The 17,037-nt window shown below is 35.2% G+C and overlaps 1 protein-coding gene and 1 long non-coding RNA gene across 6 annotated transcripts in view; both read right to left on the reverse strand.

Moving 5' to 3' along the window:
- The window catches only part of LOC106090311 (NADH-cytochrome b5 reductase 3), a 30,901-nt gene extending 19,531 nt beyond the window's left edge, over positions 1-11,370 (reverse strand). For 2 of the 4 annotated variants that reach the window (XR_001221795.2, XM_013256468.2), the window contains exon 1: positions 3,333-3,507. Coding sequence is in view for 3 of the 4 variants with exons in the window: in XM_013256468.2 (XP_013111922.1) it covers positions 3,333-3,359 (27 nt within the window). In the remaining variant the exon portion in view is untranslated. Of the gene's footprint in view, positions 1-3,321; positions 3,508-10,656 lie in introns of those variants that run through there. The other 2 variants (XM_059360523.1, XM_059360524.1) reach the window with 2 other exon arrangements.
- LOC106090312 (uncharacterized) lies at positions 6,401-10,486 on the reverse strand. Of its 2 annotated transcripts, XR_001221797.2 has the most exons (4): positions 10,457-10,486; positions 10,102-10,396; positions 6,777-6,947; positions 6,401-6,715 (listed from the first exon to the last, which is right to left on the reverse strand). It is a non-coding gene; the product is annotated as an uncharacterized LOC106090312 (long non-coding RNA). The 2 variants fall into 2 exon arrangements; XR_001221796.2 differs by lacking the exons at positions 10,102-10,396; positions 10,457-10,486 and adding an exon at positions 7,009-7,420.
- Positions 11,371-17,037: the final 5,667 nt, after the last annotated feature.

Consider the following 17,037-nt stretch of genomic DNA (forward strand, 5'->3'; position numbering starts at 1 on the left):
GAGTTCTGAGGAGGCACAACCCAAACGCAAATGGGGGTTTTCTACAGCTATAAACCACCAAAAAGGCAGATGAACATAAACAACAACCCGCCAACACATACCACAACCAGCTCCTTTTGCAAGTCGTCCTGCCAGGAGTTGGAGATGTAACGTGGTAGTGGATGCCTCCACTGTTCACACAAAAAATTTCTTTTCTTTCAGAGTTTCGATAACTGCTTACAAATAATGGGTCAAAAAGGTCTCGAGTATAGGTGTCCAAGTCTCTAAATGACTTCATAATAAAGAATGGGTGGCCCATTGAACTGTAGTCATTCAGTTAGGAATAGCTTGGTTTTCTAGCCTCAACGACAAAAAGCATTCTTACTTCTGTCCATTTCTGGGGCATACATCGTTCAGTAATCACAGATCCTTTAGATACTACTAGACTGTGTATGCTCTATATGGTCCGGTTTTCTGTAGAATAGCAGGTGATCATTATTGAATTTTGAATATCTACTATTGGGTTGCCCAAAAAGTAATTGCGGATTTTTTAAAAGAAAGTAAATGCATTTTTAATAAAAATTAGAATGAATTTTATTTAAATATACTTTTTTTACACTTTTTTTCTAAAGCAAGCTAAAGTCACCAGCTGTAAAAAAATTTGTCAATGCCGACTATATGGAAAATCCGCAATTAATTTTTGGGCAACCAAATAGCTTTTAAAAAATTGTTTTATAGTTAACGTACTTAATATCATCAGCAACATGGACACCGTACATTAAAGTCGATAGTAAGATATTGTGCTATGTCATTTGATGTCTAAGCCGATAAGAAACTACAAATTATAAGCAAAACTTAGAGACGCTGAGAGGGTAAACCGTACAGAAAAATAAATGTTCGTTTCACATTTAAATCAATCACACTGTCAAATACAAAACAGATAATGCATGTTGATGTTAATTTAAAGTAAAATATAAAATTTCATGGTTGGATAATATTTGCTTCAGGCCTTGTATGAAACCGCATCCATTCAAGTTTGATGCAATAAATGAGAACTATTGTGTTAGGTTAGGGTATAGATAAAAAGTTGTTGGAATTATTTAAAACTGATATTCACTTTGATGGCATATTTTTTGTAGTATTACATAATGCAGACCCAAGTTTTGCGCGTCATAGGCCGATACGAATATGATAGCGTAAACCTTTCGGTTTAAAAGGTGTATTTCCGTTGACATCGATAATTTTACCTACCTAAAACCTTCTCCATTGAATTCTTTTAATGCTCACCAAAGGTTAACTTGCACTTCCACAATATGTAGACATTTATAAATAAGCTTCATTTTCGTTGTCTAAAACAAAAGATAACAAAAACTTCGAGTAACTTCTACATGACTACTGCAATCTGCACTGCGTTTGCCTATAATGATTAAATATACAGCGGTCAAAAAAAGTATTCATCATTCAATGTTTTTTTTTTAATAAGTCTACAAAAGACAATTGGAATAAAAACATATTAAACTAATGATGCAGTAGTGCTTGTGTGATATATATGTACACAATTTCATTGTTTTTAAAGAAAAAAATAGTATTTATTGGAACAAAAAGCGCCATTTTACAGCTGAACACAAAAAATTAAACAAAAAAAGTATTCATCATTGCAAAAAAACAAAAAAATAAATAACATAATTTAAAAAAATTAATACTTTGTTATTCGACCACCGCGTCTTATAACTTCTTTTAAACGGTTTGACATCGATTGGACTAATTTAGCGGTTATATTTTGGTCTATATTAGTCCATTCCTCCATTATCACCTGTTGCATTTGACTCTTGCTCGAAAAATTGCGCGTTCTCAATTTGCGTTCGAGATGTTCCCAAAGATGTTCAATTGGGTTCAAGTCGGGACTTTGAGGAGGAGTTTTAATGACTTTGGGGCAGTTATACAGCATCCACATCTTGGTATTTAAAGCAGAATGTTTGGGGTCATTATCTTGATAATATTGAAAGTTATTACCAAGCCCAAGTTTTACAGCACTATCTTTTAAATTCCTCTTTAAAATGTCAATGTAATACTTATGATCCATTACTCCATTAATAATTTCAAGATTTCCCGCTCCTGAAGCCGCCATACACCCCCAAACCATTAAACCACCTCCACCATGTTTTACAGTAGCAACTGTGTTTCGTTCTTCAAGCTCTGTATTTGGTTTTCTGCACACTATGACCTTTCCATCGCACCCAAAAAGATTAAACTTGCTCTCGTCTGCAAAAATGACTGTTTTCCAAAATGATTCGGGCTGTTTTACATACATTTTTGCGAAGTTTAGCCTTTTCACTCGGTTTATTTTATTTATAAAGGGCTTCTTACGTGCAGTTCTTCCTCTGTAACTATGCCTTTTGAGTGTATTTCGAATTGTTTGTGTAGTAACTTCCTTCCCTAAATATTCCATAGTGTTTTTACGAAGAATGGTCGCATTTGTCTTCGGAGTTTTCTGAACTTGCCGCACTAGCCAACGCACATCTCCAACTGAAAGTGCTTTTGGTCGACCAGATCTTGGTTTATTGTCAACAGTTTTCGTTTCTGTCCACTTTCTGATGATGGATTGTATAGTAGATCGTGGTCTATTTAATATTTCACTGATAGTTTTTTGAGTTAAACCATTCCTGTGGTGTTTTATTATCAAAACTTTTACCTCATCAGAAACCTCGTTTTGCTTACGACCCATTTTGACAAAAACTATATTTTCAATGAAATTAAATATTTGCTGTCAAGGGCAAAGCCTCCTTTACTAAATAAAACAGAAAAGGGGGATTCCCAAATAATATTTGAATTTGACTTTGATGATAGCACATCAATGATGAATACTTTTTTTGTTCTGTTTTTGGTGTTATTATATAAAATTGCATTTTTTGCGCTAATTAAATTTATTTTTTGAATTTATTTTAAAACATATTACGAAAAATAAACTATTGCATAAAACTGCATTATTTGTTTACTTTAAATTTTCTTCAATTACCCAAAATAAGTGAATTTATTATCAATTTTGCTAATGATGAATACTTTTTTTGACCGCTGTATAACCTTGACCTTTATTAATCAACTCAATGATGAATCGAAAACCTTAATAACTAGACAACACCAACAAATAATGAACTTTGACAACAAATTTAAAAAATCCATTTTTTGTTAAGCTTAGAATTTCTTTTGATTTGATATGCCAAACATGTTAAGTAGAAATAATTTTTGGTAAACACAAAAACACAAACAAGCCCTATGACCACATTTTAGAGAGCGATGGAAAAAATGGCCAAACACGAGTTATGTAAAAAACAACAACTTTACCATTGACTTACATCGAATTCCTCCGATTTATTTGCCATTTTTTGCACTTTTATTTAAAAATACCACGCGTATAGGAAAAACTTTGAGTTTTTTTCTTTTCTCGCTTATTTATTGTAGAATTTAATATCGGTTTCCCTCGTCTGTTAGACAAATACTAAACTTACGCTACTCCCGTTGCTGACTGTGCGGCATTTATTCAAGTGAGTTCACACATTTTCAATCGGAGATTTTGTCTACCCCGCCACCTCCTATACCATTTGCAAAAACAAAAGCATCCACAAACTAACCCAACGTAATCGGAGACCTCATGAGATTGAACGTTATCAAAATAGCAACAACAACCCCAAAACGTCAGCTGAAGTGGTGATAAAAGCAAAAGCTCTCTTCTCAAAAGAGAGCCTAAAGTAGAAAATGAGGGGAGACTAGAGTTAAGAGAATGTATAACATCCATTAAATGGCAGAGTTGGGATATGAAACAAATTATTATTTGAAAAATAATTTTAATTTTAGCAACTAATATAAACTAAAATTTAGTTTATCAATCCAATGGCAGCCGGTTGTATGCACCGCATTGACCCGGTGGTCCTCTGTGTACAACACACTGCTACAAAAACAACAACACCAACATTTAGTTTATAGATAAGTAAAAAACATAATTAAATTTAAATTAATTTGTTAAAATTGTACGTGCAGACCAAAATAATGGGACCTAGGTGCAAGGTATAAAATGCTACAGACACCATGACCGTTTTCGGTAATCTCGCTTCTAATGTTTTTTACAAAAATTTTCTATTTTAATTTGTTGTTTGTAAAATTTTTGACGTTCGGTGTTTTGATTGGGAAACGATGTCTTCACTTTTGCGCTTTTGGCACATACCGAACTAAATTTTCTAGGGCGTGGGTGACCAGTGGACCCGTGTCGTCATGATCTGGTTAACACGCCATCTATAGCCATTTAAAATATCGTGAAGATATCTTTATCCGTCCATAAATTGCAGACTTTTTTACGCTTATTTTTTCCATCCTATTGTGCGGCTTGCCATTTTTCCTCGAACATGACCTTGCCAATGAAAATTGAACTGACAAATTTCTCAACCAATTAAAAAATTATGTTCGTAATTATTAAAACGAACTTAAGGCTCTATAACATGACATAGTTGTCTTAGGAAATACCAAATTTAGCACTTGTTGAGTTGTACATATAGTTTGATACAAACGAAACTTACATATGAAAATCACTTTTCAAAATAGCACATGTAATTTTTTTCGATTAGAGCATGCTCTATTCCTTATGACAAAAACCTAAAGAAATCAGTTGTTTTTGTTGCCAGTCGAATTAAATGTTTGCACAAATTAACCAGCTTTCTCACCACTTTAACAAACCTTTTTACGCATAAAAAAATCAGCTTTTGCTCAAATTTTCAAGTTATGTCATACGAAAATAACATACAGATGTGATAGCAAAAATGATGAATCGTATGTAAATTGGCAATTTTGACAAACATTTTCAATTACATGTGAATATAAAACGTGACATGTCATGCCGCGTAATACCGCCTTTAGTAAAGGGTGATTTTTTTGAGGTTAGGATTTTCATGCATTAGTATTTGACAGATCACGTGGGATTTCAGACATGGTGTCAAAGAGAAAGATGCTCAGTATGCTTTGACATTTCATCATGAATAGACTTACTAACGAGCAACGCTTGCAAATCATTGAATTTTATTACCAAAATCAGTGTTCGGTTCGAAATGTGTTCATTCACCGTAACGTTGCGTCCAACAGCATCTTTGAAAAAATACGGTCCAATGATTCCACCAGCGTACAAACCACACCAAACAGTGCATTTTTCGGGATGCATGGGCAGTTCTTGAACGGCTTCTGGTTGCTCTTCACTCCAAATGCGGCAATTTTGCTTATTTACGTAGCCATTCAACCAGAAATGAGCCTCATCGCTGAACAAAATTTGTCAAAATTTGAACACATTTCGAACCGAACACTGATTTTGGTAATAAAATTCAATGATTTGCAAGCGTTGCTCGTTAGTAAGTCTATTCATGATGAAATGTCAAAGCATACTGAGCATCTTTCTCTTTGACACCATGTCTGAAATCCCACGTGATCTGTCAAATACTAATGCATGAAAATCCTAACCTCAAAAAAATCACCCTTTACATGCCATTATATACAGAAGAATTATACCAACAGCTTTTTAGAAAAACTCAGGCGTCGTGTTGCCATCTCTGACAAGTAGTTAAGATATTAGAATAAATATCTCTTTACTACAGAAAGTTAAATGCAAATACATATGTATTCAAATGTATATATGTATGTAAATACATCTGTATTAGTGAGGGCTTGTTGTTTTTTCATCCACTTAGTATGACGTTATTACAATTAAGATTAAAAAGAGAACAAAAAATACAAATTCCCTTAAATATCCACTTAAAGAGATATAAAGTCAACTTCTGTGTTTCAAGGTTATGCTTCTCCTTCTCATCATCAGCTGCATAGATAGAAAGGTAGTTTTTTTTTACCAGTCAAACAGCTGTTCTTTTTAACTGAATTCAAAGCTACACAAGTTAATATATAATTTGTAGGAAAACAAAAACCATACCTACCGAATGAAAATTATTGACGAATTGATTACAGTTGTGAACCCGAGAGGTTACTTTAAAAAGTGGCAAACTTTTAAAATCAAATATTTGAAATGCAGCTACTCCCTCGTCGTGTCAACACGACATCGAAAGTTGGATGTAGTACTCTCTGAGGAATCCAGTTAAGAGTTATAAGCCATACACATTTATATGGCATTTATGGTTATGAATCCATGAGCGGTACCCAGAACCTATACTTTAGAAGTGATGCAGTGTGCCATATCCGTCTGACCGCTTTTCCTTTCAATACCGTTTGTCCGTCTGTTGAGTTTTTTAATCATGAAATTTTCCAAATATAACATTTTTAACCCAAAGACGAACACTAGAATTTTGGTAAAAAAAAAAGTTTAGTAGATATATCTTCCGATTTACAGTCATAGGGACATAAGACAATTTTCAAACAAATTGCACGAAATTTCGTATGGAATGTTTTATTACAAATTTGAAAGCCTTGGCTTAATTTTATTAAAAATCGGTTCCAGTCATATTAGGAATTTAGGGATAAGAAATCGAAGTATTCCTCTGCAAAATTAAGAACAAGTTAAAGTAGAAACAAGATCTTCAAGCCACTTGTCGACACTTGTGGTTGAGAACTACGACGGACTGTTTCTTAAAGACAAAGTTCCTTTCTGTGCGAAGACACAGTCCAAGCAATCAAAACACCGTCTTGTGAATGGGCAACCACCGTACGGGGACGTAAACTTGAATCTTCATGATCAAGAACAAGACGTTCAACGCTACAATAAAGAACCTTTAGAGTGAATTTCATTCTTAGAGACCAAAGGTCATCTAAAGCACCTGAAGTGGTTAACCTCGCTCGGCAAACCAGAGTAGTTCTAGCCCAAACAATTTCATCTGCTAAAATGTGTTTGGGCCAGAGTCTTGGAGTGAAGCCAACGTGCTGGGTGTAACTCGACTTGCTACCAGATACGTCTTTACGCAATCACCAATGTCGCAGAGTTCGTGGATCTGAAAATAAGCAAAGGAATAAAGATGTCGATACAATATAGTGTTACAACAACAACCGAACCTCTATATCACGGCAGGTTTGAATGGTATTTATGAGAATACCATAACGGTATTTAACAGGTTAATGTCTTTCTTAAAGACCAATCGCTACCCATAGAACCAATGAATTTAAACTCCCACCACAAATTAGATAAGTTCTGACCCAACATCCGGCCGTCTTAATTTCTGTTGGCCTTTACATAATGGCAACGAATGACACCGCTGAAATATATTGTCGACAGTATTTAAACAGGGCCGCAGAATTTGGTCGTGGTGAATTTTGGAGTCGGGGCAAACTTACCCAACTCCGAACCGAACTGTGGAGGTGGCGATCCCCGTCATGCTCCTGTAGATGAGCAAGCACGTTCCGGTCTAAAGGACCGATCGCCGCGGGAATAGGGTTTCCATTGGTTATTTAAAGGCACCAGTGCAAGAGCCGGTGCCGCTCGGCCTCTCACTGAGACTCTCCTCTCGATACCGCTGAGTGTCCGCGACTGCCGTTGCAGCTACTCCATATGGAGTATTCCACTATCCGCAACCTGTGGACGCGCACGGTAGCTCGCAGCTAAGCTTCTCGTGACAGAAATGAACACCACACAGATCGGACCTCATTGTTCCAGCTATTCCGTGCAGGGAACCACAATGTATTTAAGCGCTGTTAAATGTTAATGAGAGGACAAGGCATTGGGATGTCTAACGGGGCGGTCCTCTATTCGGTAAGACTTCTTACAGTCTCTTTTTAGTTTTTGTTTATATTTTTCTAATGGTTTTCGTCTTTTTTCTTTCCTATTTCGTTTCTCACTAGGACGATAACAATGGACCAAATGTCTCCCAGTGAATCGGTTGGTTATTGCGGTTACCAGGCACGTATCCTTTAACCTAACTTAACTCAGTGGGGTACCGTTGTTGGCAATCCTCTCAAATACTTCTTATAATATACCATACCCTTAACAAAAAGTTTAAGTTTGTTTGATTATTATCATTTCGTAGGTTTAATTTGCATTCTAATATTTTACGTTAAATATGTATATTGTTAGCAGAAATTGTAACCACTTTTTTGCATAATGATTTGATCATCCAACATTGCATCAAAACTTTATATAATAATGACTATTAGGGGTGTGCGTATTATCAATCATTACACGAATCTGCCGTTGATGTAAGCATATTGTTTTTGTCACAAAGAAGCGAACCGCACGTCGCCACAAATTATGAAAATGCTATTCCAACATCTTTGGTTGCAATGTAGAATGCAAATTCCACCTGCCAGCTTTTAAATTTATACATTTAATTGTTTTCATTAGAACCGAAAATACTCTAAACAGCAATGCGCCCAAAACAAAAACCCAAGCAGCCCAGCAATCATTAGCAATATAGTACGTAGAAACTGCTGCCTACAAACGAAAAAAAATAAAGATGCATAAAAAAAGAAAATGACTTAACACGTCTATTTTAGAAAAACGCAGTGGTTGTATTTCAACAAACACCATTGTATTGAATCATCTAAAATAGATGATAGAATGCGATACTTGACCTACAAGACCATATTGAACGTTAGGGCATGTAACCATAAGTAATAGTAATTCACGTGCAAACAGTCCCACCTTTTTTTGATAAAATAGCAATTTCTTGGCAAAGATACCTTACCACATAACGAATTTATTAAGAATTTACTAGGCAGTTTCAAATGTAACGGAGAATTCATTGAGAATAATCCTAAGTGTCAAACATATATAGCTATAAATGGAACACCAAATATAAGTTAGTCCAAATAAAAAAATAACTACAAATTAATTGCAGATGTTTGTCTCTTTCCATTCCACAATTATTTTATATGTACGATAGTAAGCATTATCGGCACGGTCTGCCGCCCAGTGTACAAACTGCTACAGAAACAACAACAGAGTAAACAAGGACAAGTAACTTGATACTCCTGACTATATAAATTGCAGTAACATGCGCGAAGGTTTTGTAAAGTCTATCAAATTTGGACACCTACTGTTTTGGGATAGTTGGTGGTCGGAATCTTTACGACATCGATTCTCAACATTCAATTTAAAAATTACATCAACTAGTGAGCCTGAAGCCATCGTACAATCACCCGCATATGATACGATTTCAATGACCTCCGAAAGTGATGGAATATAGGATAGCTGGAGTTAAAATAGTTCCGGAGATATCACCTCATCCTTGGCTAGTTTGAAAAGAGGTTGCAGTTTTTAATTCGCCCCATGCCACCATGGACATAACCCTAAGCCAGTTATCGGTTTGTTGTGCGCTCCAAATATTAATAAGTAACTTAAAAAAATCAAAGTCAACAATTCCGCACCCTGTGAGCACCACACAGGCTGGGACATTGAGGTCCGATCTGTGTGGTGTTTATTGCTGTCACGAGAAGCTTAACTGCGAGCTACCGGGCTCGTCAACAGGTTACGGATAGTGGAATGCTCCATATGGAGTAGCTGCAACGGCAGTCGTGGACAATCAGCGGTATCGAGCGGAGAGTTGTTGTTGTAGCAGTGTGTTGTACACTGAAGCGGCAACCCTTGCCGATGAAGAACTTCGTCAATCCGGTACGTACAACCGGCTGCCATGGAATTGATTGTGCGGAGAGTCCGAACGGCACCTTGCACTCTTGCACAAATACTGAGTGCCTATGATGCTCGATATAACAAGGCGAGTTATTGGCACCTCTAAATAACCAATGGCCACCTTGTTTCCATGGCGATCGGTCCTTTGACGAGAATCGCCACCTCCACATGAAAATGTGGCTACAACAACAAGAAACAAAATTCTTAAGTGTTCTTTAATCCACACCCCTATGTCGGTTCATTTCGGTTCATGTCTGCTTCATGTCTTGCGTCCCCATCTAAGTGCTGTTATCTGTTAGCCGCAGAAACCGAGCAATGACATAAGAAATGCTCCAATGTGTCCACACTTGCTTTTACTTGCCGCACCTTTTCTCCATAAGAGAGCTCGTAGTCCTTTGTGTCCCGTTATGATACCGAAAGCTATACTGTTCAACTGCGAGCTACCGGGCTCGTCAACATCTCAAAGTTTACACTACGGGGCTTCAATTTCTTATCTCTGAATTCCATTCCGACCATTATTGTACCTTATTGTCGTTGTTTAGCCGCGCATTTGAGAGAGATGAGCGGTTCTTAATAAGAAATGGTTGTGGTTGAATCCTGGCACGTTGTTGATGGTTTATCCTAAAATGCTGCTTGTAAACGTATGCCCATATTCACAAAACTTAAGGCAACTTTAAAGTAGGATTATTTGGTGCAGCTTCCTTATTGACCTTCTTCGAATCTACGTAGCGGCTCAGCTTATTTGGAAGAACAGTTTAATCATGCAATTTTTGCCATACTTGATTTCTAATTTTTTGTTGTCAATCGGAAAAAATTAGTCTAAAAAAAAGGCTGTTAAAGACAACCAAAATGCCCTTGAAAGAAACTAGGTGCACTCACTCTTGGTTGACATTAAGGTCGTTAAACGAGTATCTATGACATAATGACATAACATTTAAGGGAGACAAAAATTATATGGCACAGGAAAGCAAGAAAACAAAAAGTACACCCGTTCGGAAAAACCTCATACATTGCCACAACAAAAAAAAAATACCACTACATATTATTTAAATACAAAATCTGGATAAATTCCAACTTACATTATCATTGATTGGACGAGCCATTGCGTAAGGTTATGGTTGTCACGAAAACACTGGGGTATTCCAAAAAGAGTTTCCTCCAGCAGACAATTTGACGACGACGACAGCGGCTAATGCGTTAAATGTGGTAGGCGCTAAGTAGGAACTAATGAATCAAACTATAGAAATTTCTGCCCATAAAATATGCTTTGTAAAAAAATGGGGAATGGCTGGAATATTATGCAATTCTTTTGTAAAGGCAGCTGTTGTGTTGTTGAACTATTCGCAGAAGACAATCAAAAGAACTCAGAGATACACAAAAGTCGTCTTAGTCTTAAATCCAGGATGTGTGTATCCACTTGAAATTCTAGTTTTTTGTACACCTTTATGTTTTTTTCTTAAGCTCCTTCTTAATGATTGCAAAGGCACATGCAAATTTGTATTGTTGTTTGTGGGTGGCTGTCTCAACACTTAGCTTTACTTTTGATCTAACAAGTTCAATGTTCTTTCTTTGCAAAGGGTTGTTGTTGTTCACTTATTTGCGTCAGCCAGCCAATGAATTTTTTAATTTTCTTTTGACACTAGCACAGCAATTTTGTATTGGTTTTCTAGTATTGGTTGCCAATTTAGGTTTTAAGTCATTTAGTTATTTCACCACCACACTTTGGCCAAAGAATGGAAGAAAGTTTTATTAAGTCTATTCCATGTCCAATGCCCACTATGACTGTCGTTGGGAATTTGCTTTCAATTCAATGTCCCCACATTTCGCGAATACATGGCTGGTTGCTTTCTGTCTATCTCTCTCTCTCTCGCTCTTTTTTTATTCAAACAAAACGCTACTCAAACAGATGTTTTTGCTCTCTTTGAGAATGTTGTTTTTTGCGCGGTTTTTACTTGACAAAAACAACAATGCAATAATTGAGCAGATGTTGACAGCAACAGAAGATGCCGACATACCGACACATAGAAACACGAAAGAGAGTAAAAAGATACTATATACCGGCGTTTCTTTCAATAAACAATTTATTATTTTTATCTCACCTACACAAAAGAAAGGTCTACTAAAAACTTGAAAGATGGATGTTTTGGACTAAATTATTTTAGTCTCTAAATTTGCGAAACTAGCAAAAAATGTTCTTCACAAATGTAAAACCAATAAAAAAATGGTATTAGGCGTGTTTACATATCCTATGCATGTACAGTATCTATGTATATTTCGCTTATATAAGCCGTTTTTGCTTAAAAAACACATAGAGTAAGTTCTCCTAAGTTCGGCGTGTAACAGTTGTTGTTGTTTTGTTGTAGCCACATCTTCATGTGGAGGTGACGATTCTCGTCAAGCTCCTGTATGAGCAAGCTCATTGCATTCCAAATTACCGACCGCCGCGGGAACAAGGTGGCCATTGATTATTTAAAGACGCCAATAACTCGCCTTGTCATATCGAGCATCATTGGCACTCAGTATTTGTGCAAGAGCCGATGCCGCCCGACCTCTCACTGAGACAGCTACTCCGTATGGAGCATTTTACTATCCGCAACCTGTTTACGCGCCCGGTAGCTCGCTGCTAAGCTTCTGTGTTCCACACCACACAGATCGGACCTCAATGTTGCAGTTGTGTGGTGCTCACAGCTATCCCGTGCCGGGCAAGTACTAGTAGTCGGCACTTGTTTTTTTTTTATTACAAATAAATAAGAATATGTAATATTTTCTATTTAAAAAAAATGATCAATAAACAGCAATAATATCCTTGGCTGTCCTTGTAAACAAAAATACTTGAATGGAGATTATTGATTGGAATTGGAAGTATCGACTTTATAAGTTAAGAAAGAATAGACAAATTTAATATTTTTAATCACAAATAACTTTTAATGGTAAGGGACAATCAAAACATTTTAGTCATGAAAATTATTTTAAAAAAATATTTTTTTTTCAGTTTTTAATTCGATGCCACCTTTAGGGACTATCAAAAAATGGATTTTCCACTAGTCAGCATTTTAGTGGCGTGAAAGTGAATTTTAGGAGTGAAGAATTGTTCTTCTGCTCCCCTGAGAAATCGAATTGGCAGATCGGTTTGTAAGGAAGATATATCAATATATTGTCCGATGTAGCCCATCTTCGAAATTACTCTGGATATAGATGAAATCCAGTAATCTGTACTACGTTTAAAGCCTCCGTGGCACAGAAGTTATTTGTCCCCCTATAAATGTCAATCTACGGGCTCGAATACTGAGGAGAAAATCAGAAACTATGTCCCTTAACTGATATAATTACATTGCAGCTTCTTAATAATAAGAGCTGAAACTTGAACTGATTATTTTTTCAACCAGTGTGGGGTTTAGTTCGATTACAGAGGCCCATTTTCGAACTACATCTTAATATAACTCCTTTATAACCGATCACCTTGTTTGCCGGTTTCAGCTCAGAAAAAGAATATTTTTTACACGATTTGTTCAAAATTTCCAAAAATGTGTTAAATTAAATCACCTTTTATTCGAAAATTGTCTATATCGTATCAGATTATGATAAAGCCGCCACATAGATCGATCTCCCAATTAAGGTTTTGAGCATATAAAAGGCTAATTTTTAAGCTGATTTCGCAAAGTTTTGAAAAAATGCGTTTTAGAGAGAGATACGGGTATGATACACTCCATATTCGAGTCGAATATTATCCATATCGGACCATATTTGGATAAATCTTCTATATAGATACTACTTCTCGATTGAACTTCTTGGCTTCATAAATGGCTTATTTTTAACCGATTTCCCTGAAATTTGGATATTAGGGTAGTATTGACCTTTCTACATCCTTTCCTCATAGGGTCCACACCGAATCTTGGTTGAATGTAGCTTTTATATATACCGATCTCCAGACAAGAAATGCATCTATGGTTGTGGGCATCTAATTTTAGGCTCGGGCTAGCTTGATTTTTTTCCTTGTTTTTTTTTGTGTTAAGTTTGCGAGTAAATGATACCTTGTTTGAAAGTGCTTACAAAGTCCTACAAAAGAATACCCTAATGTATGGGGTATCTCGTATTGTGTGCAAAATATAGACCTTTCAATTTTTGTTTTTTAAATTTGAACTGAATTTGGCTAAAGTTTCAAGGAACAAAATTGGAAGGTTTATATTTTGCACACTATTAAAGATTTCCCATAAATTGGGGAATTCTTTTGTAAGCACTTTTAAATAAATGATAAAACAGCCAATACCACAATCACTTATTGTATGCAGATGTTGCTATCATCAATAACATGCAAAAGCGTGCTAAGTTTGGCCGGGCCGAAGCTCCTCCACCATGTATAGTATTTATCAATTGCAACTGCAGTCGTGGACATTCAGCGGTATCGGGTGGAGAGTTTCAGTGAGAGAACGGATGGCACGAGCTCTTGTTTAAATACTGAGTGCCTGAGTTGGATATGACAAGGCGAGTTATTGGCGCCTTTAAATGGTCATAAAGGTCCCCCTGTGATCGGTTGTATGGTAACGATATTTCTCACCTAAACGAGCTTGACGAAGATCACTACCTCCATATGCAAATGTGGCAACAACAAGAGGGATTCAAGAATTTAATTTGGGAGATCGGTTTATAAGGGAGCTATATCAGGTTATGGACCAACTCAGACCATTTTCGGCATGTAGGGTAAAGGCCATAGAAGAAGTCATATTGCAAAATTTTACCCTAATCAGACAGGAACTGCGGCCTTTAGTGGCTCAAGAAGTGCAATCGGGAGATCGGCTTTTAGGGGAGCTGTATCCGATTTTAGACCGATACAGACCATATTTGGCACGTATGTCGGAGGTCATAAAAGAAGTCATAGTACAAAATTTCAACCAAATCGGATAATAAATGCGCCCCCTCTGGAGGCTCAAGGAGTAAAATCGGGAGATCGGTTATATGGGAGGTTGAAGATTGATGCAGGCCATACCTGACACGTAAGTTTGAGGTCACAGAAGAAGTCTTTGTGCAAAATTTACATTTTCTAAATACAAAATTTCTATTAAATTTTTTTTAAACACAAAATTTCAATGAAATTTTTTCTAAAGACAAAATTTCAACGAAATTTTTTCTGAATACAAAATTTAATAAAATTTTTTCTAAATACAAAATTTCCATTAAATTTTTTCTAAACACAAAATTTCCATAAAATTTTTTCTAAACACAAAATTACAATGAAATTTTTTCTAAAGACAAAATTTCAATGAAATATTTTCTAAAGACAAAATTTCAATGAAATTTTTTCTAAAGACAAAATTTTAATGAAATTTTTTCTAAAGGCAAAATTTCAATGAAATTTTTTCTAAAGACAAAATTTCAATGAAATTTTTCCTAAAGACAAAATTTCAATGAAATTTTTCCTAAAGACAAAATTTCAATGAAATTTTTTCTAAAGACAAAATTTCAATGAAATTTTTTCTAAATACAAAATTTCCATTAAATTTTTTCTAAACACAAAATTTCAATGAAATTTTTTCTAAAGACAAAATTTCAATGAAATTTTTTCTAAAGACAAAATTTCAATGAAATTTTTTCTAAAGACAAAATTGCAATGATATTTTTTCTAAAAACAAAATTTCAATGAAATTTTTTCTAAAGACAAAATTTCAATGAAATTTTTTCTAAAGACAAAATTTCAATGAAATTTTTTCTAAAGACAAAATTTCAATGAAATTTTTTCTAAAGACAAAATTTCAATGAAATTTTTTCAAAAACCAAAATTTCAAAAAAATTCTTTCTAAGACAAACTTTTAATGCAATTTTTTCTAAATACAAAATTTAAATAAAATTTTTCTTAAAATCAATTTTCAAGGAAAGTTTCCAAAGACAAAGCATCAATGAATTTTGTTTTAAGACAAATTCAATAATTTTGCTTAAAGACAAAATTTCAATGACAAATTATTTCTAAAGCAAAATGTCATCGAATTTCTTAAGCAAAAATTCAGTGCAATTTTTTCAAAATATCAACGTGCAATGATATCTAAAGCCAACATTTTTTTTTAATTTTGATTATTAATATTTATGAAATTTAATCTCTACAAAACAGATACCATTAAATAAATTAATATGCTTGGAAAATTTTTAATTACTATACTTGGTAAAGAATTATTAGTAATAGAGCAATAAAGAATTATTCATAATGCGTACTATTTCGAACTGATGCCCCAAAATAATTTTCATTTAAAAAAAAAATATATCAAATCAAACCGAAAATGTTGTTTGTTTCTTTCTCTTTCGAGACGAGCTCAATGATCGCAGATTTTCTTTGCAAATGGAAAAGGACAGCCAGAGATAGCAACACACGTCAACCACTATGGGACGCATTTCGTCTTTGGTTAGAAGATTTTTCCGTGCGTTGGTATGGTGTATTTGAATCGTGTTAATTGTGAAAACGCCTCTATGATACAATTACCACATTAACCACGCTCGACAACCCTGTCTATTAGCTGTACTTTTTCCCAATGCATGTGGTTTTGTGTAATGACAGCCTTTTTTCTGCGATAATTTCATTACTTTCGTGGTACACATGGTTCTGTGCATTTGTTGGAAATTGTATTGATGGTTTCGAACGCTAGACAACGGCAACGGCTCTCGCTGTTGCTCTGTGTGCCCACGTTCGAATCCCGGCCGAGCTCCGCCGAATCCTTTTACTTTCAAGGTTTTCACCTGTTAGGGTGAAGATTATCAAATTTTACAATATTTGTTTGTTTCTCTTTCGATCGGAGATTTTCTTTGCAAATGGAAAAGGAAAGCCAGAGATAGCAATATACACTAACCACTATGGGTCGAGTTTTATCCATGGTTAGAAGACTTTTCAACCATATTAGGTGTGATGGCTTCAAGGGACCTGCATTGGTATGTTGTATTTGCATCGTATTAATTGCGAAAACGCCTTTATGATGCAATTACCACATTAACCACGCTCGAAAACCCTGTCCATTAGCTGTACTTTTTCCCAATGCATGCGTTTTTGTGTTATGACAGACTTTTTTTCTGCGACAATGTTTTTCTTGTTCCCATTTTCCAATTATCTTTTTTTTCATGGAATTCTATAATTAAAAAAAACCCGATTTAGGGTAGTTCATACGGAACCCACTGTTCACAAAAAATCGAAATCTATCAGTTAAAATCAATCAATCTTAAAAATTTACAGTATTTATAGTTACAATAAATACAAATGAATGTATATTTAAATAAAGAAATTTCAAAATTTCCCATAGAAAAATTAAGCTATAGAACAATTTTGCAAATAATGAATTCCTATAACGTTATGTAGGCAAAATTGTGTCAAATCCAAAACTCCCTATAAAGGGGAATTCGTTAAAATGGGCCAGATTTTTTTTAACCCAAAGGGTAAAAACGCAAATTAGCCTATGAACATTCCATTAGGGACAGCGGGAATGCTT

This window comes from Stomoxys calcitrans, chromosome 1 (assembly GCF_963082655.1).
Source record: "Stomoxys calcitrans chromosome 1, idStoCalc2.1, whole genome shotgun sequence".
NCBI lineage: Eukaryota > Metazoa > Arthropoda > Insecta > Diptera > Muscidae > Stomoxys > Stomoxys calcitrans.